Source organism: Stegastes partitus, unplaced genomic scaffold, assembly GCF_000690725.1.
Source record: "Stegastes partitus isolate 25-593 unplaced genomic scaffold, Stegastes_partitus-1.0.2 Scaffold390, whole genome shotgun sequence".
Classification (NCBI taxonomy): domain Eukaryota; kingdom Metazoa; phylum Chordata; class Actinopteri; family Pomacentridae; genus Stegastes; species Stegastes partitus.
Window position 1 is genome coordinate 419,078 of NW_007578121.1, and position 27,997 is coordinate 447,074.

General features: G+C 39.6%; 1 protein-coding gene across 1 annotated transcript; it reads left to right on the forward strand.

The window, feature by feature from the left end:
• The first annotated feature begins 4,062 nt into the window (after positions 1-4,062).
• pygmb (phosphorylase, glycogen, muscle b) lies at positions 4,063-26,929 on the forward strand. The gene is made up of 20 exons (XM_008285202.1): positions 4,063-4,413; positions 8,216-8,317; positions 10,665-10,743; positions 10,858-10,961; positions 12,123-12,254; positions 12,423-12,534; positions 12,681-12,763; positions 15,275-15,418; positions 17,595-17,687; positions 18,271-18,417; positions 19,258-19,421; positions 19,572-19,686; positions 20,619-20,720; positions 20,804-20,951; positions 21,038-21,096; positions 21,676-21,817; positions 21,960-22,167; positions 22,910-23,044; positions 23,393-23,459; positions 24,881-26,929. The coding sequence occupies exons 1-20, from the start codon at positions 4,171-4,173 to the stop codon at positions 25,028-25,030; spliced, it is 2,529 nt and encodes an 842-aa protein (XP_008283424.1). The 5' UTR covers positions 4,063-4,170; the 3' UTR covers positions 25,031-26,929.
• The last annotated feature ends 1,068 nt before the right edge of the window (positions 26,930-27,997 follow it).

The following is a 27,997-nucleotide window of genomic DNA, read 5'->3' on the forward strand; positions in this document are numbered from 1 at the left end:
TGTTTGGTTCAAATTCAATGTAAAGTCTGGTCATAGCATAGACTAACAAACTGATCAACATTGCCTGTGGGTCCAGAAAAGGACGCTAATGCAAAAATGCCTAAACCTGTATTGTTTCTTACATCTAGTAGGAGACTCCCCGGTTACAAACAAGTTTGATTATTGAAAATCATCCTACTTCTCGTGTGGTTTCTTACCTCAATAAACATTTCCTAAATCTCTACTGTCAAATCTCAATGCAGCATGAGGATTACTGAGTAAATTATGATCCCATTTATAGGAAAACTGATGACGTGGGGCTGTGCTGTGTCTAAACAGTTGCGCCTGGAGGGGTGTTTTTGGTGGAGTTCACAGTCCAATCTGCCCTGTCACCCAAAAATGATTGCATCCTGTTTCAAAACACCAAGATGAATGGTTTGAGGAAGAGGGTCAAACTACAGACCTCTCCTGACAGAAAGCCCTACATGTCTACACATGAAAGTGACGTTAGTCTAAAAATATTTTTATTAGAAGACTACTGTTAGTAAGCTACACTGAAATCTGTAATTCTTTTTTAATTCTAATAGGTTTTCCATAACTCTGACAATCATTAATGATTTCATTCATATATAATAATGATAGATATACTATGAATGGGTGTTTGCTTTTGTATATCACTTAAAAGAAATAATGCTAACGTATTATATTTGTAATATATATTACAGTATACATCCTCCAATCATTGAGGAATGTCTAAGTGAGAGGGGCCTGAGAAGCAAAGCTTCAAGTGACGCAGTTGGATCCTCTTGCATCCGAGATGAACCAGGCATGCAAAGAATCCATCACCGAGGATTGCGATACAGTGCATGCAGAGGGCTGTTCCACAAAGCGAGATTAGTGGGTTAGCGAGGTATGTTGAGCTTAAAGTCAGACTTTTCACGAAGTTGGCTCTCTTTTTACCTGGCTAGATCTCCATGGTAACTTATGATGTTAAGCTAACCTGGTCGGAGGCTGGTTATTTTCAGAGTTTAAATCGGCTGGAAAGAGCGTCTCCCTTTAACCAAATCGTTTCTTGACTATTTTTTATGGGAGATTCTCATCTGAGGGAATATATTTTATCTACAAACATGCTGAGTTGTGCATTACTAATATCACTGAATGAAGTCATGTAATTTCAGTATCTCACCAGAACCAGACCTGTCTTTACTTTGCAATGCAGAAATCACATAAATATGCACAGAGTTTGAAGCAGAGAGCCTGAGTTGACAAAGAAAGTTGGTAACCACCTTCGTGATACCCGGGATCTCTGACTGGGGCTTTAGTTTGTGTGGAGCCGATTTACACAAAGAAAGCCTGGATATGTCAAACTTGTTTTATAGTATAACTCTCAGGTTAGATTTCTGACTTGCTTTGATGTCATGCAAACGGCAATAGTAACCACCTCACCTTGGGCTGTTGGATATGAGCGAGGCACCACAGTTGCTCTTCACTTACTGCACAGGGTTCCAACTTCATACATGGAATACAGCAATACAGTAGCTGTTAAGGTCCAGGGAGATACAAAAGCTTCCCCATGCAACAACGTCCATCTATCCATTATCTGTACACCGCTTAATCCTCACTAGGGTCGAGGAGGGCTGGAGCCTATCTGAGTGGACTCAGGGGGAAGGTAGGGGACACCCTGGACAGACTGCCAGTCAATCGCAGGGGTACATTTAAAGACAGATAACCAAGCACACTCACATTAACACCTACGGAGTCACCAATTAACGTCAACTGTTTTTGGACTGTGGGAGGAAGCCGGAGAACCTGGAGAGAACCCATGCTGCACGGGGAGAACATGCAAACTCCACACAGAAAGATCCCAGGTATCCTCACCGGGATGTGAACCGGGAACCTTGTAGCTGCAAGGCGACAGTGCTAACCACCGAGCCACCTTGCAACAATGTAGATCATTGAAATGTGTTCGCATTTGTTGAAGTTCCTCAAGAAAGCATTACTTTGAGGATGGAAGCAGTAAACTCAGTATTTATCCACTTGACACTTGACAGTGATTCAGGAATACTGCTCTCCAAATCTGCCAACCATTTTCCTCCCCATGTGAGTTTGCTTCGTTCATCAAATTCATCAAATTGAAACTCTTCACACCTAATGTGACAAAATCATAGCAGAGGATCAGTAAGGCTGTGGAGAATCTGCAGGCGTGTTTGGACTGTACTGACTGGGATGTATTCAGGACTGCTCCCAAATGTCTGCTTAAGTACACAGAAGCTGTGACGTCCCATATCAGCTTCTGTGAGGACTGTTTGCGTGCCATCATGCACCAGGGTGAGTTATAACAATAATTGTTGCTTCCTGGACCCCATCATCACCAAGACTTGAGATCCCCAGTGACACTGCCCCTCTTCCCCACAACAGACACTGACTCTATGAGTTACATTAACACACAGCTTTAAATATGAATATTATCATCCTCTTGCACTTTTTAAGTTCTTGTTTACACTCCATACCATGTAACCTTGTATATTCTCAGGTGACTAATTTGCATACATTTCCACACTGGAAAAATTTCTATTACTTTATGTGTTTCTTTCTTTCTTTCTTTCTTTTTAAACCCTTTAATACACGCTATTTACTATTTGACTTATAACACTGCCTCTTATGACTCAGGTTGGATGACTTCCTTGCAATCACTCTAGTCTTCAGTTACAGCCACAGACTGTTAGTTGGATTCAGGTTTGGATTCTGGCTGGTCCACTCCAAAATGAGGGGGTCTTAAATGTTTTTCTACCATGACCTTTATGATGAAGTGTGTAACTCCCTGTACTTTTTAATGATGATATGTACTGTGGCCAGTGACACTTGAAAACACTTAGACATAGCTTTAGCTTATATGGCTCGTGAACAGTGACAATAAGCAGCTCTGTCAGTGATAGACTCTAACTGCAAAATCACTAAGCACTTGGTTTTAGTCATGACCTGCAACTAAACAGTAACTGACTAGAGAACCACAGCATCATCTGTTTTAAATTGTTCATCAATTGTTCTAGATTCATCTGTAGACTGTAAAGAATGCTGTAGGACCATTTGATATTGACATGAAGCTGCAATTTCTCCAAAACCTGTAGCAATGTAAAGGGGTATAAACAATTGTGAATGTGGCTTTTTTATGAAAAACAAACAAAACAGAAATACTAAAAATCTATCAATATCTTTAACACAAAGTCTTGCTGTCTTTTGGAGGTTTTTTTTATGCCATTTCCTGCCAGAAGAAATGTATAGGTCAAATAAACTCACTTTGAACGAAGACTGTGGGTGTAAATAATTCTGAGGCTTAATTGTATGCATGTAGGTCATATCGTATCACTTCACTGATGACATTTACATGTGGTTGAAATTTCTGCAAAAAGGACCGTTTGACCTTGAAGTATAAACTTTGATAGTTCCGCTTTCATTTTGAATTTTTTTTTTTCTGTTTTAACTTGTTCAACTTATGGCATTTAATTTAAATCTAAAATACAGGCCAAACTTGCAATTTTTTTCTTTACTAAACTGTTTCCATAACCTAAATATCTCAGTATACGTAGCAGAAATTACTTTTGTACAGTTCGTTGTAAAAGTCGACGAAAAACGCTTCGTATCTCCGAGTTAAGGCTTAGACAGAAAGTACAACATTTGTATTGCTTCTGTAAGTATTTGGAAAAGTCTCACTCTTCTAGATCTACGTCAATTGAATCAGAACAATACCGGAAATAAAGGAATTTTTAAGTTAAAATAAAAGCAACCTTTCCCAAATGTCTCCACACCGTTAACAAGGCTTGCTAATTGCCAAGATAATTTGGAGAGAGCAAGACAGTTATGAGCTTTAGGGATTTGTTTAAGTTAAAACTAAACATTAGTCAATAATTTGCTGTGCAAGATCGAGAAATGGTTACATTGCAGCTTGTGACGCACTTGCAAATCCTCCATGGGCTTTGCACCTGATGCAAATTCCGGTTTTATGTTGAATGTACTGACCGGAAACGCTTACTTTCCTCGTTGTGTCTTGACAGAGTGTACGTGCCATATAAAGCAAGCTGCAGCGCTCCATCCAACCGGTTTCGTGCGCTCAGTGGAAAGAGGAAAGAGAAGAGTGTCGGCTGGAATCTAACTTGAACACTTAGTAAAACGTCCGCAGACAGCGCTTCAAACATGGCCAAGCCGTTGACAGACCAGGACAAGAGGAAGCAGATCTCCGTCCGGGGGCTGGCCGGGGTGGAAAACGTTGCGGACCTGAAAACTAATTTCAACCGACACCTTCACTTCACCCTTGTAAAAGACCGGAATGTGGCTACGAAGCGGGACTACTACTTCGCCCTGGCTAACACAGTCCGGGACCATCTGGTGGGCCGCTGGATCCGGACACAGCAGCATTACTATGAGAAAGACCCCAAAGTAAGCAGCAGCGATGTTGCCGCAGTCCTGCACGTACACAGCTGATTGGGAGCAGTGAGTGTGGACGAGGGGGCGTGGGCTGCAGTATCACAACTGATGGCCTCTGCGCGTGCATGCGTGCGTGCGTTTGTATGTATGTATGTATGTGTGCATGTGTGCGTGAGCCTTGATGTTCTGGTTTTTATATCCATATATAGTCACGTTCAGGCTGCTTTCTTTTTTTTTTTACGCGTGTTGTGCTCTTACCACAGTCTGTAGCGCTGGCAGTATGTTTACAGCTCATGACTGTTCAGTTTGCACTCACGTTTCCCCTCTGTTACATAATGTGCTGCTCCATCGTGCCTGTGCCGTAGCAACCTTGCTGTGATCTGCTGTGCTGCTGAGAACGATGCACGGCCTCACTGCTCCGTATGTGTTCAACACATCGGGGAGTTCTGGCGCCGCGCGGAGGAGTCTCAACTGGTTGCTGAAACGTGCATTGCATAACTACATGTTATAGCCTCCATCCATCCCCTCTTCACTCCCCTGTACAGTGCGTCACAAAATGACCATACGCTGTCTTTAAAAGACTGCGCGAAATAAACTTCCCTGTATTTACCTGTCCACCAACAGCACTCTTTTAGTGTTAGTGGAGTGGAACAGGAGTCTGGATAAAGAACTAAAAGGCCTTCATCGTTATGATAAATTAATCATAGATTGGCTGCAAAGACTGCACAGTCTGCTGCACTACTATGACCAAGACTGGACTCCCAAAGCTCAGAAGCCCAATGTTCAGTCCATTACATTTGGGTCTGTAGATTCTGATTAAATGCTTATTGGGAATTTACACCACTGCTGTCCTACCTTCACCATTATCTGACCTTGTCTTGTAGTGGGATTCACCCTCAAAATATAGTTTATGTGGATCTCATTTGTTGCAAAAGCTTTTTTTTTTTCTTTTTTTAAAAATCAAGAGTTTTTGTATGGAGTAGTGGGAGTGCCAAATTACAACAATAAATCAATAAAAAAATAAAAGTGGAAATAAAAAGAAGAATAAATAAAATTAAAAAAAACAAATAATACAGCAATATAAAGCAATGTTAAACAAAAATGAATCCATAAAAGAAAAGGCTAATAAAGTAGAAATATAAAGATAAATAAATAAAATAATAAAAATATGTGCACATTTTTCTGCACATATTTCCTTTGCTTTTAGAACAACATTTAAAAAGTGCTTTAAAAGCTAAATAAATTAATAAAATAAATAAAAAATAATATTTTTAAAATAATAATAATAATAATAATAATAATAATAATAATAATAATAATAATAGCAAATAAAATGTAAAAATTAAAAAATTAAAATGATAAAAAATAAAATAAATAAATAAATAAATTCTTATATTTATAATTGTATTTATTTGTCTTTATATTTCTACTTTAATAGCCTATTCTTTTATGGATACATATTTGCTTGCTTTATTTTGCCAGATTATTTATTTTTTATTTTATTTCTTCTTCTTTTTATTTCCACTTTTATTTATTTTTATTCTTTTATTGATTTATTATTGTAATTTGGCCCTTTACTACTCCATATTTTTGTGTTTCAAGTATTAAAACTGAAAATCCCATGCAAGGTTGTATTCATTCATGGTAGAAACACTGTGAAGCTGCAAGCATAAACAATTTTCACTGTTGGTACATCTGATATAAATTTTCTGATATTTGTTGTTTGCACTATGTCAGAAAATATTGAAAATTGCCAATATTATTCCCTGCATTTGTGTTTTCTATCAGTGAAAGCTGCAGCTTTGGCCTGGGTAATAAAACAACTGTGATATCTTTGGACATTTCATCAACAGCAATAAAAATTGCTCGATAGTTTCACTGCATCAGATGCAATATGCCTTTAAAGCACATAACTAAGACGTGGAGTTCGGCTGCATGAAGAAACCCAAAGCATGCTCTCTACCTAAACTATCATATCTCTTGAAAATGGAGCCTCTTCACCCTCCGTCTCTCTTCTTCTGACCACCATGCAGGTCTCTTGCGGCATGCTAGTCCACAGCTGCCTGGGGTTCTGGTCACCCCCATCCATGCCCACAGACCTCCCCTGGTAGCGTCTAATACACCGCAACTTTATGTCCACCTCCACCTAAGCAATGCACTTGTGGTCACCTGCTCTGAGGGCTGACAGACTTGACACTAGGGTGCACATGGAGGCTACTGTGCAGGTCCTGCCAGAGATACCCATTCCAGACCAGCACAATCGTTAACCTGAGTGTGGTATGGTGACTTCGCCCTGGTTGATGATTATCAATGTCAACGAAAATTAAATATTTTATCACAATATGTTTTTCAGCTATACTGCAAATATTGACATTTGAGTGGCTGGTACCAGATGACTCTAACCACCAGTCAGCTCTACAACTGATTGTCTTTCTAGTAAAAAAGTAATAACTTCTGCTCCAGAGTACTGCTTTGTTTGCTTGGTGCCAGAGAAAATAATGAAACTGTCATGTCTTTTGAAGGTTAGCAGAGGCCCAACAAAAAACTGTTGCCTAGGGCTCCTGAGGAGGCTAATCGGCCCATGGTGGTATTATTATGGTTTGGCCTTTGGGGCAGTAATTCTGCCCTCTAGCTGGTCCAGTGGCTAAGCACACATTAAGCTGCCAAGCTTGGCTGACCTCTGTAGTACTTCATTTGATTTCCTTTAATATAATTCTACTGGAGTCCAAATTTGGCTACAGTTGGGGAAGACATCTCGCAAAATACAATTTGATGATATGGTGGAGCTGTAAAAAGAGTCTCTGGTTGAAGATTTCAATTGAAACTCACATTTTGTCTTTACCATTAGCACCACTAGAACAACAAATGTGGATTAATTCACCACTGAAAACAGTCCCCAAAAAGTAAGTGTAAAAAAATAAAAAAGAAGAGGTTCCATGAGAAGATGGACATGTTGGCTAGTACTGGCTAAAGTCAGCGTTTTTACAATAGTCTTGACTTTGGCTAAATATTTGTCGTTGAGCAAAGTACATACCATGTTAATGATATCAGTGAAGTAACACAGCTGCTGTTAAACACTTGGAGCTTTTTCGGAGGACTGTCTTTCAAGTAACGTCAGTGTAACCTTTGAAAAATGACAACACACCCACCTCTCCTGTTTATTCTGATCACTGGATGCCTTTCTCACTTTGGCACATTCATTTTCCCATGTCTGCTCTTCTATACGACCCCTGCTGTCAGCCAGCAGTAGGATCACAATGTCATGTGACAGGAAGTCAGAGAGGCTGCAGAACAAACCCACAGTGTATAGTTTGAAGTATTAGCTCCATTTCAACTATCAGTACATGTGTTCATTTTGAAAGCATGTGCTAACTTTCACTTTGTCACAGAGCTGCAACAAAGCATTATACAGTGCTACAGAGGGCCTGTGGTTTGATTTGCTTTACTGGAAAGTGTTAGAGAGAGTGTTGTCAAGAATAGCTCTGCTGCTGTTGTCTCTGAAAACAGCTGTTGTTTTCTGTTGCACATACTGTTGCAGGGTTATTATGGACAACAAATGGAGCACATAAGCTGTTTTATTATTAGTAAACTTCTAACCATTGGTGCAGAGCTTTAGTTCACCATTTTTGACTCTTGAATCTTTTTCATCCTCTTCAATTGTAGGTAGAACAGAACATGTTTGTAACATTTTGTATTTTTTTCTGCATGGAGATGAAATATTGAAATTAATATTTAAAGTACGAGCAGCTTCATATCCAGCAAAAACTGAATCAAACTCATTATTCACTGGTTATTTTGCTCTGGTTTTCTGCAGCGTGTCTACTACCTCTCTCTGGAGTTTTATATGGGCCGGACTCTGCAGAACACCATGGTTAACCTGGCCTTGGAGAATGCCTGTGATGAAGCCACATACCAGGTGAGGAGAATCTGTGATGTCCAACCAGTGGTACTTACTTTGAACGAAAGTTGAAAACTGTTTGGTTTTAAATCTTCAATTTTGATTAAATAAAGTCATAGTAAGTCCACTTTAACACCTGAATGCTACTTGTTGTGACTGAGAGTGCATGAACACTAGTTAGCAAGCAAGATGCCTAACAACCAAAAGCAGTGACTGAAATAGATGCCAAAAGTATTAAATAAACTGTTGAAATAGCAATGAATTAGCAGTTATATATATATATATATATATATATTAACTGATGAAATAAATTATTTTAAAAATGTGCTACTTTGACTTTGATGCAGAAGCCTTTCTCTGACTGTAATCAACCCTCTGTGGTGTCAAGTAAGGTCCCAGGCACAGCACTATCTAACTGGTTACAGATCACAAGTAATAGTCTTGACTAAGGATAAATGTTTAAAAGTTCTCTTGTAATTTAACATGTAAAACATAGTTGAACAAAGCTATTTCAACTAAATGTTGTTGGGGATTTGTGTCATTCTAAATTTTGATACCAAGATTTAAATTTGTGTGATGGATCCCTTGTGGCCTCTTAGGGAGAGGAGTGGCATGAACTTGGTGTAGCTGGCTGGAGAGCCTGCTCCAACCCCAGTTGCCAGCCATTGCAGCTGATTAACCCAGAGCTCCAGACCAGGGGCTTCATTTATCAACAGTGCATACGTACAGATATGTGCGTGGAGCATGCGTATGAACATTCCTACGCAAAGTATGGAATTTATTAACTTGTACCTATACTTAGGAATGTGTGTAAATATACGCGCAACTCTGACCATGCATATGCACATAATCTAGTGATAGAATAGTGAAACTACAAATAGAAAGCATTCAGGGATTTTGACTGGCCCCAGCCTACATCCAGTTCCCTTTCAGCCATCACCAACGAGTCCAAATCAAACAGGGACTTAATGCCATCTCTGAATTCCCAAACATAATTGGAGCCACAGACTGCACCCACATCACATTCAAAGCACCATCACGAAAGAAATTTAATTTTGTAAATAGACAAGGGTTTCATTCAATCAATGTACAAATAATTTGAGATGCACATTGGTTGCTATCCAACATTGTTCCCCGGTGGAACGCACGACTCATTCATTGAGCAGAACAGCTCTGTGGGTGTGTTTCCAAGCAGGAGCTGTTGAGGAAGGCTGGTTTATTGGTGAGTGTTACAAAGTGTGGAAATGTTTTAGCTGAACTTAGTATGGTTATTAAAACACATCATCTGTAGGTGATCAGGGTTATCCACTGGGTGAAAGTTGGGTATTAAATCGTCCTTCTCCAGTTGCAGTCATTTCTTTTTTTATGGACTGTGATGCGCTTTTTGGCACTGAGCTTAACATCAAACCACTTTTTAAAAATTTTGCTGGCGATCGCTCTTCTGACCGAAATAACTGCGGTGGTTATCATGTCCCATGCAGCATTTTTTCTTTCACTGCTTATCCCAACATTTCACGCACCAAACAATATTTTCTGGTTTGCTTCAACCTCCCTGACAAGTACCTCCATTTCAGTTTCAGAAAATGTCCTCTTTGTTGCCGTTTTTGCCTCAATGACGACAGATGAAGAAAAAAAAAAAAAATCTTCACTTGCTTTATAAAGAGGCATGTTGTTGCCGTATATGGTGATTTGGAGGCGTTTCTGAAGGCAACGTGCACAAGCACGGAGGTTAAGAACAAGTGGGATTTGTCAGCACTGATGTGCGTACGACCCATGTACGTACGTTTGATAAATAAAGCCCCAGGGGCCTCATTTATCATCAATGCGTAGCAACGGGTCTAAATTCTGTTGTATGCATGACATTTAGAGTGTGCGTAAGTACAAAAAAATCTGTATTTATCAAATGTACGTACATGGGTCATACGCACATCAGCAAGTCATCAGTGTTGATTGAAGCTTTAAGCTTAACATACTTCGCTAACCCACTCGTCTCGCTTCCTAGTACAGCCCTAAGGTTTTTGTTGCATCCAGCTGACCCTAGAGGCTGGATCGTAACGCCAGTACAACTGATGGAGAATGACTTTAGTGTAAGAACCAGTTTTTCACTACTGTATGCTGAATCAGCCACTCCGAGCCTTGTGTCCACAAGCAAAAGCATATCCAGACTTCAAAATGTCCCTTTAGAAACACTTTTTTTTTTTTGGTCTGCAGTTTGGGCACTAAACAAAACAAAAAAAATTGACTGGCCAAATATCAGTTTAACCAATGTGGGAGTATGATGTTGGAATGATACTGACAGCTTTGCCCTGCAAGGACATTTTTTTTTACTGCTTTGGCTCTAAGAATGTCTTGTTGGGTTCTGCAGCTGGGTCTGGACATGGAGGAGCTGCAGGACATTGAAGAAGATGCTGGCCTAGGCAACGGAGGGCTGGGTCGCCTGGCAGGTGAGTTCCTGCGCCCTCCTGTTTGAGTGCTGACAGTGATGTTTAGTGCTTGAGACAGTCTTATCTCACTCCATCTCAACCCCCACTCCACCTCACTTCTTGTTGTTTCCTCAGCTTGTTTCCTGGACTCTATGGCCTCTCTGGGTCTGGCAGCTTATGGTTATGGCATCCGCTACGAGTTTGGCATCTTCAATCAGAAAATCATGAATGGCTGGCAGGTATGTTCACCTGGTAGTGTCTATGCACTTGAAGCTTCTCTATGCAAAACTCAGACTACACAGTATCAGCCAAATTATAACATAATTCATAAGATATAGAGCAGTTGATGAGTTTTATCAGTTGTGACAAGAGATTCCACATTATGGATACTTCAATACATCCTGACAAATAACTGACAGTTTCCACAGCATGTGTGATATTGACCTATAGAAGCACACAACATGGCAAAGCGGTAGAAAGCTTTTTCCAAACATAGACCCATCACCATCAAACAGACCTCTTCAGACATCTTTGTATGTTCACTTTCTTGTTTCCAGATAATTTGATACAAGTTTAAAGTGAACATAATTTTAACAGTGACAATTCCGACCAAGGATTTCTAATAACAGCGATTAATCTGTGATACTGTTGTGGTGTCATTCTGGTCCATTCTTCTTTCTCAGTATTTGAAACATTTGACCTATAATATGTGGTAGTCTAGCGAAACCTGTCCATTACATGTTTCAGAACCCCTAGATGATATCTGGTTTCAGACCAGAATTTTTTCCCAACACAAATAGATTTGGTATTTTGCTCACTGACACCTTTTTCAGTGGTTGAAGAAACAACTAAGTCAATCAGAGCATGGTAGGCGGCATTAAGAGTGTGGACTTTATGTACTTTTATGTACTAAACAGCATAAAACGTTGACACTTCACTGGTTATGGCATTCGCTACGAGGCTGCAAGGTGACTTGGTGGCTAGCACTGTTGCCTCACAGCAAGAAGGTTGCCGGTTTGCGTCACGGTGTGGACACCCGGGATCTTTCTGCGTGGAGTTTGCATGTTCTCCCCGTGCAGCGTGGGTTCTCTCTGGGTTCTCCGGCTTCCTCCCACAGTCCAAAAATATGTTGAGGTTAATTGGTGATTCTAAATTGTCCAAAGGTGTGAATGTGAGTGTGCTTGGTTGTCTGTCTCTAAGTGTAGCCCTGTGATAGACTGGAGACCTGTCCAGGGTGTCCCCTGTCTTCGCCCTATATCAGCTGGGATAGGCTTCAGCCCCCCCGCCCCCGCGACCCTAGTGAGGATTAAGCGTGTATAGATAATGGATGGATAGACTTCACTGGATGGTGTTTGTTTTCTACCACAACAAATAAATACCACTGGGTTGTGTTTCCACAGGTGGAAGAAGCTGATGACTGGCTGCGTTATGGTAATCCTTGGGAGAAGGCTCGTCCTGAGTATATGCGCCCAGTCCACTTCTATGGTCGGGTTGAGCACACAGCTGAAGGAGTAAAATGGGTCGACACGCAGGTTAGTTTGAAAGGAGGCAACACACCAACGATGAACTGTAATCAAAAATTGAACTAAAACGCTCTAATCAGTCTGATCTCATACTTTGAACACATTACAGCAAATAACAGTCAGTGTTGTAAATATTTTTGGTTCTTTTTTAGTCATGTTTTTGTTGATGTAATCCAGGTGGTTCTGGCTCTTCCCTATGACACTCCTGTCCCTGGCTACAGAAACAACATTGTCAACACCATGAGACTGTGGTCTGCTAAGGCCCCCTGTGACTTTAACCTGAAAGACTGTGAGTGTTGACTGCTATGCACATTAATAACTATCACTGACCAACTGCATAATTTTTGCATTGTTATGCAATCTTATTCAGTAATGACAGAGCAAGTAAAATAGATTAGATAAGCATGAGTTCTTCAAACTGCTGTTGTCCCACAGTTAATGTTGGTGGCTACATCCAAGCTGTGCTGGATAGAAACCTGGCAGAGAACATTTCCCGAGTCCTCTACCCCAATGACAACGTAAGTGGATTTATAATCATTACAGTTTATTTCAACCTGTCTTACTTTTATTGTTTTGGCCAGCATTAGTGATATGTGAATTTCACTGAGTAGAGTATGAACTAATCTCCAGAAGACATAAAGTTAAAGGTGAAACATCAAACATTTTAAGAAGGGTTTGTGTATTTTTGTTTTGGATGGATTAACTGTGAAGAAAGAGGGTAAAAAAAACAACATGCAAAAGTTTGAGAGATTTGCATTCTCAAAACTTTTTAACAGAGTCTCAAATCTTAATTAGTTTCTTGAGGTTATGGCTTGTTCACAGTCATCATTATGAAGGACAGGTGCTGAAGATTTCAAAGCTTTATATGAACTGTTACCCCTCAAACCTTGTCCCAACAATCAACCCCGAGTCCTTGGTCCAAGACTTAGGACCCGTTTGCACGTAGCAAAACCTGTAATATTTCAATGTGTTTGGGCCTTTGGTTTACACATAAACAAAGTTACAAGTCACCAAAATGATCATGTCTAAAAACTCCGGCCACAGTGGAGATCTGGAAAAGCTCTGCCTTTACGTTTCCATGTAGACAGGAGGAGGAGACAGAGTTTGACATCCCAGTATGCGACAAGGTGTCATCCGCGTCGTGTGTGCGACCCATGTTTACAGTTTGGTTACCCTGATAGAAATGGATGCTATTAAAGCAGTGCTTGTTTTTACGTTTGTGTATTAAGTGGAGGAGCAGAGGAGACGGATTGCTTTGTCAGTCCAAACAAACAACCCCCGAGGCATTATCACTGAAGTAACAGAAAGTAATTTGTGCCATTCGGTGTTTCTTGTTACACTGCCCTCTATAGGTTTGACATGCTCATAGCAGCTCTTAACAACTTGTTTATGCAGGTTTATGTAAACGCAGATTTTTTTGAGAATGATCTGAGGGTATACTGCGAAGCGAAGTTTGACGTAGCCAGGGTTTCTTTGTGTAAATCAGCTCGACAAAACTGAAAGTCCCAGCCAGAGATTACGGGTATCAAGAAGGTGGTATCGACTTTCTTTTGTCAACTCAGACTTTCTGCTTCAGACTCTGTGCACGTTCACATAAAGAGGGTCATTGAACGCGTCACCTGACTCTTCATCACTAAATAAAACGATTGTGTGCAGCTGCTTCTTTCAGTGCTTTTTAATGGAGAACAATGAGGAATATAAAAAAAAAATATGACCATAAAAAGTGCTGTTACTGCAAATAGTGCAATGCAGAAATGCTGGTAGAAAACTGTTAAACGTGTTCATATATAATATTTTACCGACGCAGCTACTCAATTCGAACTGACAGCTGCACGTTCAAATTAAACTTTGAACTTCATATATATAAACATATTTAAACACGATCTTGTCTTGAAGTGCATTTAGGTCTGTCACTGTCCCATAATGCAGGATATCATTTTGATTTTTGGCCCAATCAGAGCGAAACCAATTGTTATTGAATATTCTCTGTAATAAATACCAGTTGAATACTCCATGTTCTAATCTGTGTTTTATCAGCTGCAGTCAGTACCAGCAGTGTAAACGGACTTCACAGTAAATCAGAGCCAAACATAAAAACATATTTATATGATTTCTGCATCGCCAACGAAACACGTCAGGTTCCCATGGCAAAGCGACATTTACAGTAGGGCTAGGCCCGAACATCCAAATATCCAAATATTTGGTCGTTGTGGTGGTATCTGGATATATATTCCCTGTGGGGGTTTTCGGTTCCTTCCCACTGTTGTGGACTGTTTGCGGACTGCTGAAGCTTATAGGGAATCCAAATGTTTTGGATTGTTGGGTGTTTCTGTCTCTGCCTTTGTGAAGCGCTATGAGATGACTTGTTGTTGTAAATATGCACTATACAAATAAAATTGAATTGAATATTCGCCTGCAACCTGCCACCAGCCTGCACACCCCCCACAGGGGGATGCCGCTGATGATGGTGGCATCAGACCTGTGACCGCCAACCTAAACTGGCATTAGCAGCCAAATATTGCCTGTGCGTTTCGGCCACCTCCGTCCCATCGGACCCACTAATCTTACTTCGTAGTAAAGCCCTCTGGTGTGAACAATGTTATTTTTGAAAATGTGGATCCGTTTTTGTAAATACCCGGCTATGTGTAAACGTGGCCTTACACCCATCAAGTGACCAAAAACATAATTCTAAATGAATGCTGATACTGCTCTGTGTCTGAACATTTAAAGAAACACATGTACACCCATATTCAAATATGCTACCTTTAACAACTTTTGTAATTTAAATATAGTGTATTTCTGGTGTTGTGTCTTCATTCTGCCAAGTACTGCCGCCCTGGAAAACCCCCCAAAAAACCCAAACATAAATAATATTGCTGCTTTAACCAAAAAGAAGATCCCTTGAGCCATCTACATAGGTGTTTCTAGAATAATAATTGCAAATGTGCAGCTAGTTTAATGGTACAGTATGTATTATTAATAAAAAGGTAGAGATGGTCGTAACAGCGCTCCATGTTTTCATCCTTCAGTTCTTTGAGGGGAAGGAGCTGCGTCTAAAGCAGGAGTACTTTGTGGTAGCAGCAACTCTTCAAGACATCATCCGTCGATTCAAAGCCTCCAAGTTTGGCTCCACAGAGTTTGTGCGATTGGACCTTTCTACACTGCCAGATAAGGTGAGAGCTGCATCATACAGTGATGTTTGTTTATTTTTTTGTGTATGTGGGGTACATTTTAAGATATTATGAACAGATGTAGATGAAGCTTTTTAGAGTCCAACATGATCACCACAAAGTGGCCACGAAGTGCCCTAAGAGAAGTTCACTTCTCTTAGGGTATCATGTGAACTTCTCTTAGGGCACTTTTTGGCCACTTTGTTGTGATCATGTTGGACTCTTTAAGATGGCAGTTTTTTTTTGTTTTTTTTTTTGATGAATCAGAATCAAAATGCCTTTATCGCTGTATTGTGTACAGCAAAATTAGGAGCACGTCTCCAGTTGGTGCATGGTACAAAAATAGAATATACACATGTTGTGATATATTGCATGTTGGTAAAAGTCTTTTCATGGCTATTGCACATTGATAAAAGTTATTGCACCGATATTTCACTTTGATGATGATTACTGCACATGTATTTTTAGTGTTCACATTTATGGGGCTCAGTAGTGATTATGTGTTCCATTTGTGATTGTTCAGTGTGGTGACAGCTCTTGGAAAGAAGCTGTCCCTGAGTCTGTTTTTCTGTCCTTTTTTTAGTGCTTTAAGGTCAAACGTGTGGTGTCCAGGGTGGGATGAGACCTCAATGATGTTACTAGCTCTGCTGTGATAGCAAGAGCTAGCAATGTCCTCTAGGCAGGGCAGAGAGCAGCCCGTGATCTTTTGAGCTGTGTTGATCACTCTCTGCAGAGCTTTCCTGTCTGCTGCGGAGCAGCTGGCATACCACTCTGAGATACAGTACGCCACAATGCTCTCTACAGTAGAAGGCCACAAGCAGCTTCTCCTCCAGGTTGTTTTTCTTGAGCACTCTCAGGAAGTTGAGTTGCTGTTGAGCCTTCCTTACTTGGGAGTCTTGGAAGATCTGGTATTTTTAGTCATGTGTGAGCTTATTTTATTGCAATGCTAAGTGTCTGTCTTATTAGTTTCTTCTTTGGTACTTGTTCTTTTTTTTTGTAATTTTCTTTTTATTGATTTTTCATTTTGTAGACAGACATGCAACAAAAAAAAATGAACAAGAAGACCTTTTGGCAAGTAATTAACATCAGAGAGATAAAATTAAAAAAAAATGTCTTAAGAGACTTCCAGTTGTGAATGGAGCAAGGAGAGTAAGAGAGAGAAAGAAAGACAGTACTAATGATAGCAATGATATTAACAGTGATATTTAACCAAAGTTTACCTGAAGTCCAGGCTAATGGCAGAAATATATGCAGTCCATTTTTGCCAATTTTCAACAAATACATGTTTATGCATTCTCAAGTTAAAAGTAATTCTTTCCATCACAAAGATACCATGCACAGTGTAAATCCAGTCATCTATACTGGGTGCCTCCTTTTTCAGCCATTTTTTGTAATGGATTTCTAACAGGCCACCAATAATATTCTTAACAAATATTTATCCTTGCTCCTCCAATCAAGTTCCTCTAAATTTACCAGGTACAAGAGATTGCAGCTTAAATGAATTTCAGTTAGAAAAACGGCCTCTAGAATTTGGTGTTTTTAACCAAAATGGGGTTACAGCAGGGCACTCCAAGATATATGAAAATGATTTGCCTCTTTGCTTCCACAACGTCTCCAGCAGGCTGTCTGATTTGAATACATTTTCTTTTGATATGGAGTGACAAGATATCGGATTGTGTTTTTCCATGCGAATTCTCTCCAAAGTGGAGTCGTTTTCCACTGTTATTTAAAGATTTCTGACCACTTCTCCTGTGTAATTGTGATGTTGCCCTCTGCTTCCCATCTTGATTTAACGTCAAGAGTATTTTCTTTGTTAAGTGACTGAAGACCCAGGTATAATTTTGAGATAATCTTATTGCAAGGACCATCTTCATAAGCTTTTACAAATATCAGTAATATTTCATTTCCAGATTCATATTTTTTTATTATTCTTTTCCCAATATAATCTCTTATTTAGGTATCTGAAATGATTCTGGTTCTGTAGACTAAATTTATCTTTGAGTTTTTGGAAGCTCATTACTGTGTCTTTGTTTATTAGTGAATAGTATGTTGTGAGTCCTAAAGATGTCCATTCCTTAAATCTATGATCGTGTCTATTAGGTATAAATTCTGTGTCATATGCAAACCATTTGAATTTTGATACTTGTTCTATCCAGTTTTCATTTTTCTTTGTCTGCAGGTGGCCATCCAGCTTAATGACACTCACCCTGCTCTAGCTATCCCTGAGCTAATGAGGATCCTGGTGGATACTGAGAAACTCAGTTGGGAGAAGGTAAATGACATTCTACACTGTTGTAGCATTAGACCCAAACCTGCCATTCACAAAGTGCAAGTCCTGCATTTTAGCTAATTTGCCCTGTGGTCACTTTGTGGCACATCACTCAGACTTGAGTAACACACTGTGACAGAATGCTTGCTAAGGTAGGATCAACTTGCATTTCCTTCCATCCTATTTTTTATGGATTTGCAAATTGTACGTTAAAAAAAAAAAATCCTTTAATTCAAAAGAAAATGCAGAAAAGCATGCTGGCTTGCAAATTCAAAATCAGACTGTTTACTTTGTAATGGCAGCTGTAGTATGTACTAAGAGGAAAAAGCTGTAGTATACAATTTGGAATGCAGGGATCCTCTTTTTGCACCCTTGTTGTACAATGGTTTTAGTGCCTTCAGCTGTTTCTCTCTACAAAGAATTCTTGACAGTCACATAAGGTCTTTGATGAAAACAGGCCTTGATTAACATTTTTGCTAAGCTAGCTGTTTTCCAAATTTGTAGAATTTGCATTACATTTGGAATCATATCAAATGTCAGATATCCTCAACCCACCAGTCTGTGACTCTGTCCTCTCTATGTCCAGGCCTGGGACATTGTGGTGCGTACCTGTGCCTACACCAACCACACAGTCCTGCCTGAAGCACTGGAACGCTGGCCTGTCGACCTCTTCCAAAACCTGCTGCCTCGACACCTGGAGATCGTCTATGAGATCAACAGGAGACACCTGGAGGTATAAGGGGAGTTTCTGATTTACAAGCATTATAAGCTTTAAGCTATGGACCTCAAGGATCACTCAAGTTAGTGTCTTTTGTTTCTGTTCGTACAAATGATAGCCTATACATTTAAAGCTCCTCTCACCACCATGTTTTTATATTGACACTACATCATATGGCTATGCATGATAAGAGATGTTGCTTGTACAGGCAATTATTACAAAACTCTGTAGTTTGCCTACCCTAGCTTTAGGGTAGTATGTTTTTCTGGTGGAGAGACTGAAAGGAAAGTTAATGTTGGACTTGTACACATCAAGAGGACACAAAGACATTTCCAATAAGTGGATATGTTTTAAAGATGTGTTCGTTCCTAAATGTTGTTTTCAGCCTGTTCTGCTGCCAGCAAGTGGCCAAATAATCAAACATCCATCCTTCCATCCATACCTATGGACAATTTAAAATCACCAAATAACTTCAGCATGTTTCTGAACTGTGGGAGAAAGCCGGAGAACCCAGAGATAACCCACGCTGCATGGGGAGAACATGTAAGCTCCACACAGAAAGATCCCAGGCCCAGGCCAGGACATGAATCAGGATCTTCTAGCTGTGAGGCGACGGTGCTAACCACCGAGGCACCGTGCAGCCCAACAATCAGACAAACAAATAAACATGATGTTTAAACTTTACCAAAATGACCATTTCTATCTGCACAACAGCACTATTTTCTTGAGTGTTTCTCTAATCAAAATTTGGAAATGTGCATGAACAATGAACAATTTTATGAATATGTTGATACCATTGCACAAGATTGAAATATCTACAGCTTTCCTTAATCTCTGTGCATCTGTCTCCTGCAGCGCATCACAAAACTTTACCCTGGAGACGTTGACCGTCTGCGCAGAATGTCCCTGATTGAAGAAGGGGATGTCAAGAAAATCAACATGGCTCACTTGTGCATTGTGGGGTCTCATGCTGTCAACGGAGTGGCTCGCATCCACTCTGAAATCATCAAAAACACTGTGTAGGAAAATCTCACCCATATTTATTTTTTAGCATTGTCTGTAAAGAATTGTAGAAATTTTAATTTGATGTTGAGTGAGTTTTTCTGTGCTAACATTTTGGATATAATCTCCCAAATTGGTTTATGATTGTGGTTCCACACCTCCTCAAGGTTCAAGGATTTCTACGACGTCGACCCTGAGAAGTTTCAGAACAAGACCAATGGTATCACACCCAGGCGCTGGCTGGTCATGTGCAACCCAGGCCTGGCTGAGGTCATCGCTGAGGTGTGTGTGGTGACAGGTAGTTGGAGCATGTCCAACACATGGTTGGGCATAAAACCACCCCGATGGAATTATTAATACAAAAGATATGCAACAGTGTTAGAAAATATTTACTCTGAGGAAAACTTAATGGAATAAGCTAATATACATAAAATATATACATAAAATGTGTAATCAAAGACATCAACTACAACTCTTCTTAGTAAGATCTGACCACAGAGCTTTAAATTGCACTTAAACTTTTGTTGTTAACAACGATGGATCAAATAACTGTGTATTGTGAAAGTGCTCATTTGTAGTAACAATCCCACAGAGAATTATTGCTAATTCTGCATTTTTTTACTCAACCCAGCTTTTTTAGTTTGTTTTTTCTATCAAGTTTTTAGTGTACATTTTCAACACTTCAGTCAGACCTGTTTCTAGCTGTACACCTTGCACCAAACAGCAGAGAGACTCAGACAACAACTAGCTGGTAAACAAAAGCAAATCGTCTAGCAGCTAAATATCTAAATATTTTTCCTGGTAGTTTGTGGAGACCAAAACAGAATATCCACACACATGTTGTGGACACAAACAACTCCAAATTAATGCGAACATTCCTCAGTTTCTTCTGGACGTGCATACAGGCTGTTGCTTGCTAACATGTTAGCGATAATGACTTTATTAAATGATAAAATGTCAAGAATGGTATGGCCCAATAAATTATTTAACACAGCTTTAAGTTCAGTTGTGTATGGTGAGCGCAAGGAAAAGTTTACATTTTGAAAAACCTGCTAAACCATCCCACTGTTTAAATCGGATTAGTGCTGGAGTTTGGACCTTTTTTTTTTTCCCCCTTGTGTTCTGTATTAGCTGCAGCTCTGATTTAATCTTTACATGGTAATTGACATTTAAGGGACTCCTAACGTAATGACGTTGTACTGTTATACTTCCAGAGGATTGGAGAGGATTATATCCGTGATCTGGACCAGCTGAAGAAGCTTCTGGACTTTGTGAACGATGATGCCTTCATTCGGGACGTTGCCAAAGTCAAACAAGTGAGACCTAAACATGTTTAAAGAAAGATTTATTATGTTCTTTTGGTTGATTTCTAATCATGTCCTTCTGCTTGAACTTCAAGGAGAACAAGATGAAGTTTGCTGCCTATCTTGAAGAGCACTACAAGGTGAAGATAAACTCCAACTCCATGTTTGACGTTCAGGTGAAGAGGATCCACGAGTACAAAAGACAGCTGCTCAACTGCCTGCACATCATCACACTGTACAACCGTGGGTGCTGTTACTTTTTCTGACAAGTTTACAGAAAATGAATGTGGATTCAGAGTTAAGAATTTTAATTTTTTTCCCCCAATTAGGCATCAAGAAGGAGCCCAGCAAGTCGTGGACTCCCAGGACTATCATGATTGGAGGAAAGGTGAGTAGTGTTAGATGCTGACTAGAATTTTCCAGATTTACAAGATAACTGAACAGCTGGTGGTTTTTGGGAAAAATGTTTTGTTGCTGTCCCACACCCACACTTAAGTATGAAGGGTAGGAAGTATGATGAGTATTAGACTTCTGCATGTTCACAACAGAGAGAGGGGCTGGAGGTGGTTATAGTAGTTCGGCACAAAGACAGGGAAATGAAACAGGGACACTGTTAGCTCAAAACAAATGACATTAAAGTTTTAAAGCATAAGTAACAATTTGGCATCAAGGCCTTAGAGGTATCTCTTTAAACTCTGGACAGTACCAGCACCGTCATACCCAACTTGCAGTCTTTATGATATGCTAAGCTAATGACATCTCAAAAAGAAGGTGACTAAGCACATTTATCAAAATTCTGACTTTCTACTTGTACAGATCACCACTGTCATTTTTTCCCCCCCTGCAATACAGCAACAAAGAATATTACTGTGCACACACTGACTGTTGAGTAATTGTTACTGGGCTGTGTTGGGCATATTGATTTGTATCAGGTGTTTCCCATCATGTGGCTCCTTTGTGTTTCCAGGCAGCTCCAGGTTACCACACTGCCAAGATGATCATCAAGCTGATCACATCAATTGGAGATATTGTCAATAATGACCCTGTGGTGGGAGATCGTCTTAAGGTCATCTTCCTGGAGAACTACCGGGTCACTTTAGCTGAGAAGGGTAATATTTATTATTAAGCTTGTTTTATTACAGTACACTACATATTTACAGTTTCTTGCATTAGATTGTAGCATCTATCATGTCAGCAGCATAGGGACATCCGAGCTGAGTACATTCTCTTACATGTGTCTTCTCTGTGCAGTTATCCCTGCAGCTGATCTGTCAGAGCAGATCTCCACAGCTGGCACTGAGGCCTCTGGCACTGGGAACATGAAGTTCATGTTGAATGGTGCTCTCACCATTGGTACCATGGATGGAGCCAATGTGGAGATGGCAGAGGAGGCTGGAGAGGAGAACCTCTTCATTTTTGGCATGAGGGTGGACGATGTGGAGGCTATGGACAAGAAGGGGTGAGCTTCAGAATGGTGTAAATTCATAAATATATGGTATACTGAACTAACACTAATCACTTTCAGAAATAACGATGGAATCAGATACTTAGTATACATGTAAAACAGCTCTTTGTAACTTTTGCTGAATAGTTACATGTGCTAAAACATAGTCTAAAGCCTGATTTAGATGGCATAAACATTACAGGAGGATATGTGAGGATAAAATATTCCCGGTCAAAGCAGCATATTCCCAGAGTGTAATGAACTGGGGAAGGATGGTTTATTTCTTCCTTGGAAAGTTACACATAAATATAAATCTCAGTTTAATCTGATATTTATATAAGTACAAGACTTGGAACAGAGGGAACCAGAAAGAAAGTGTCTAAGAATATTTACTTTGATTTAGGTGGGTTTTACACCTTAGGATCTGTGGAACGTTTGCATACAGGGAAGTGAGAACTGTCATTAAAATGGATAATTGACTAGAAGAATCAAGCAAGCATGTCTTATTTGCATGATCCAAATCCTCAGCAAAACATGAAATTTTCTGAGTGTAGGTTGCTGCTCAAAGGTCATCTGTTATTTCCAATAGTGAAGAGAATTTAAAAACTGTAACATGCAGATAATGGAAAGGAAGGAGAAAACTGTGTGAAACATGTGGAGGAAAAGGCAAGCTTATGTCTGAAGTCTACATTTGGTGAGTCAGACTATAATAACATAAACCCTAACCCAGTGTTTGATGACTATCTGTTGTCCTCAGCTATGATGCTGCGTCATACTACAATCGCATCCCTGAGCTTAAGCAGGCAGTGGACCAGATATCAGGAGGTTTCTTCAGCCCCACACAGCCTGGCCTCTTCAAAGACCTCATCAATATGCTGATGCACCACGACAGGTTAGACTTCGCTTATGCTGATGCTGATGCTGAGGAATCAGCACTTTGCTGACATATAGCACATAGTCATGCAGTGTAATCACTGTCATCCCTTTTTAAGTGGAAATGAACAAGCTAAAAATCTGCCAATCATGAGATGAATTCTTCAGTTAACTTTAAGTACAGCAAGTCTTCAGCACTGGCTGCTCAGTTCTAACTGGTGACATTCAGTAAATGCAGATCCCACTGAAGACTGGTTTTATAACTGATTTTTGTACTTGGATCACATTAATGTCTCAGTGTATTGTCATATTCATTTATATTAGTAAGCTTCATCTTGTCTATTGTATTTGTATGTTTGTGCTGCAGGTTCAAGGTGTTTGCAGACTATGAAGACTATATCAAAAGTCAAGAGAAAGTCAGCACTCTTTACAAGGTCAGTGTGACAACAAAAGGAAAAACGACCACAGCTAAAAAGACAAATTTTAACCTTCAGCAGTCTGTTACAGCATTTCGATGCTGTGGCACATTGAATTATTTAATCTTTCTGTACATATGACATGTATTATATTCTGTCAGATATCTACTATACAGCATTTAGCATGCCTTGGTCTTCTTTGGTATTACAGTTAAAGCTTTTAGGTGTGTTTGACTCATTATTTTGCTGCTGTATCAATCCTTCTACACAAAGATGCAAAGCAGGGTGGAGTGTTACTTCTCTTTGGTCAGACCAAAGAGAAGTAACTACAAGTAACTGAAGTAACACTCCACCCTTTGCTTTGCATCTTTGTGTATAAGGATTGATACTGCAGCAGGATAATGAGCCCAAACACACATAAAAGCTTTAACTTTAATACCAAAGAAGACCATGGTGTAGACTCTATAGTCTATCCGCTCCTCCAGACTTCCTGTTTTTTGTTTTCCCTCCTGAGATATGGTTTAGAAATGCTGCTCATCCCCTGAAACCACTCACAACCTTTGTTTAGCCTTACTTTTGCTGATTGGAGTCTTGTCCTTTAGTTAGTAAATTCTGGAGCTGCTTTCCTACCTCTTAGTGAACAAAGCCTGACATATTGATGTTAGAAGATGTGATCACTTTCTGTTTGCCTGATTGTGCTTTAGATGCAGCTGATCCAGTTTTCACAAGGTGTTTCAGAATACCATGCACTGCCCCCTTAGAAACCTTCAGTCAGTCATAACTTAAGATTGAGAAAAGTCGTTTTTACTCAGAGTAAAATTCTGACCTCTGACACTTTTACTTAGTAGAAAACGCTACAGTAAAACTATCACAATGTTAAAAAGTGCGCAATGTTCTGCTGCTAACTTGAAGCACAAGCATGTTTATACCAGGTGATCAATGGCTACAGGTTAATTTGGTTGAACAAGCCTCCGATGAGTTGATCAATCCAGCTCAGTGTCATCTGAACACTGCTTCAAACCACAGTTGTTCCTCATCAGCTAACTAAAGGTAGCTGATAAAACACAGCTTGCCTTGCTCAAGCTAATTTTCTCTCATTTTCCTGCCTGTTAAGCACCATTTAAACCACATGTGTAAATCTATAAATAACATTAAGTTACTTGTTGAGTTGTTTATATGGCTAAGAGAGATTAAAGAGCATATTATGTTTGTAGATAGTGTTACTTGAGCGCTGTACTACTGAACTATGCTATGATGAGCTTGTTGCTTGAGCGCTGTACTACTGCAATATACTGTGATATTTATTGCATTATGCCATACTTTCTTGTAGTATATCAATGTGCATACTACAACATGCTAATTTTCTTCCAACAATTATCTGAGTTTCCAATATGACCTCTTCCCCCATATCCCCTCCTCTTCTCTCTATGTATAAACAGAACCCCAAAGAGTGGACAAAGATGGTTATCCATAACATCGCGGGCTGCGGTAAATTCTCCAGTGACCGCACAATCTCCCAGTATGCCAGGGAGATCTGGGGAATGGAACCAACTTTGGACAAAATTGCTGCTCCAGATGATCCTCGCTAAACTGCAACACTTGCCTCCTTCACATCACTGTGTAGCTCAGAGATGACTCCTGTAGTTTTTTCAGTGTGGCATTATTTCTTTACTTTGCCCTGTCCTGTATAGCATCTACTGCTTCCACTTCATCTTGCACTAACATGTCAAAATGGGCTATTTATTAACTGTTTAGTTTTCTTTCTCTGCACCAGCAACACATATCCTCACTGTTAGGTAAAAACCTTGTGTCTCCTTGGAGACTTTGGAATGAAATAAAAACCAGTTTATTTATATCACATATTTAAAACAACCTCAGTTGACCAAAGTGCTAAACAAGTGATCAGATAGGCAGCAACTAAAATATGTGTAAAACGCAAGGCAGGATTAAACTCGATTTATGAAGCAAAATGAAATGGTATAAAATACTGAAACAAGGCAAAATACGATAGCAGGTTGTAAGAGCTTCTGAGATAAAATAGATCCAAAATAAAGTGAAAGAGGATACATTTCTTCTATAATTCATTCATATAATTCATCAATTGAGCTTTTGGAATTTACCCATTGTCATTATGGCCTTTTGAAACTCAACAGTAAGAACTCGAGACTGCTGCAAACTGTGATACCATAGTGACCTCTCAAACACAAGATTTCCGCTCTAAAACATACCCTGCAAAGTCTTCTATTGTTTCTCTAAATGGGACCATAGTTTATCCAATAAATATGTATTTATAAAGTCTTGAAGCTAGTGGTTAGTGACTGAAACCATAAATTCAGAAATCTTTGCTGAGGTAACAAAGTAAGTGAGAAGAAGGGTTATTTCCTCAGAGACTTCTATGTCAATAGGATGAGAAGTCATCCTCTACTAGCTGAAAGAAAATGCAGGTTTAAGGCACTTCCACATTGGCTCCACTTTTCAAAACTGAGGCCGTGTCCATCTTTTCTATGCAGTCTATAGTGAGATAGAAAAAAATAAACCACAGAGCTTTAAAAAAAAAAAAAAAACTACCTTCATGAGAATTCTTCAGTTACAATGGAAACATTAAATATACTCCTTCATTTTGCTGTTGTGTGCAGTAGCACCCTAAATCCTAAAAGGTCTTGTTGCTGATGTTTAGAAAATCTCGGAAGTCTTTAGAAATTTGGGATTTTTCAAAAAAAAAAAAACATGGCAAAATTAGAAATGTATCTTTAACCAAATTTGGACATTTTAACCAAGATTTAAATATCATTCCCCTTCTACTGCTTAGTCTGTATGGCTACTTAAAGCCAGCATATATGCAGATAAACCTCAGCACTGTTATGGTTCTAAACTGGTCATGTCTTCCATGGAAGAGGGAACCCAGTGGTCAGTGTGAACCACAGCCTTACAGTAACACTGTGACTAGTGTGATAGTGTTGGAGGAAGGTCATGTGTCCATATTTGCAGCACATTAATGTTCATACCAACATTTCATAGTAAAATACTCCTTGACTTCTCTCAGTGTTTTATAGTGTTATCTGAATGTATCCATCTGTGTGTGTATTTTTAGTATTGTTAATGATCTGGGAGCCCTGCAATGTAGCTATGAATTTACATGTTATCTCCTGAGCATGTTTGCGTGTCTCCTTCCTGTACTTCCTGTTCCGAAAAGTGACCTGTGATAGAAGATAACAAAGCCTTCTCTGCCTAAAACCTAAGTGACTAAATTTATCTTTGGAAGATATGTGTGTTCTCTGCTGTACTTCTGTGTGTAATATTGATGAGTCAATGAAACTATGGATTTGTGCTCCATTGATGTACTGTAACAGCATTCTGTCCTCCTTCAGCTACTGCACATGACTGACTGCTGTGGTGCTGCAGAAACAGCTGTCCGCTACACTGAACCCAACACTGTCACTGTCACTTCCTTCTTTAGTCAATAAATGAGAAACATCAGCAGTTCACTATTATGTCTCTGTAGTGCAGTGTTTCTCAAAGTGGGGGGCGCAAGCGACAAGGAAGAAAAGGTCCATCTATGGGGAACTTCTGTGCTGAGCTATTGTTTTAACATCAGCCTGTTTTCCGTGGCGCATAATAAACAAACTGCGCTGTCAAAGTAATTGTCCCCAATGATTGGGTTAATTCTGCACCATTCACAGTGATTGCCTGTCAGTAGTTGCACAGAATGGAGAAGTATTTAACAAGTGTTAAGAAAAAACAGTCAAGAAAATATAACAAGGCTTGTCTCGCTCTTGGCTTCACATCGAATGTGGTGGGAGGTGAGGCGAGACCCCTGTGTGTTTTATGTAGGTACAGATCCAAGCTCAACATTGCACATGATTTGAGAGTGGCTGTATCAAGCCTGCAACTGTTTTGAAAAAGTGTGCAGGGCAGAACAGGGGAGTAGGGTGTGTCGAGGAGTGCGGCCCTGAGAGTGCAGCCTCCAGCTCTGCAGACACAGTAAGGGAAAAATATCAAAATCTGCCAACTAAATCGTTACCAAACAATTTCTTCACCAATATGTTTGTAAAGGTGTGTAATAACATACCTTAAAATGTTGAAGTTCAACTCCTGTGGGAAACCCTGAAAAACACCTGCTCAAGCCAGGGTTCCAATAAAGGATTGACGATAAATCGATTTTTTAAAAATCAGGCCTTAAGTGACTTATGAGGGGTCAAATCAGGTTTTTTTTCATGATCCTAAGTTGATTGTTAGCATTTATATTTCACCCTAAACAGTCCATTGTTGAAAAAGACCACACTCACTTTTACATTTACATTCACAGTAGCTTTTGTTTCACATACTTATACACTGCTCAAAAACATAAAGGGAACACTAAAATGACACATCCTAGATCTCAATTAATGAAATATTCAAGTTGAAAAACTTCATTCATTACACAATGGAATGTGTTGAGAACAAAATAACATGAAAATTATCAATGTAAATCGAAATTATTATCCCTTGGATGTCTGGACTTGGAGTTATACTCAAAATAAAAGTGGAAAATCACATGACAGGCTGATCCAACTTCA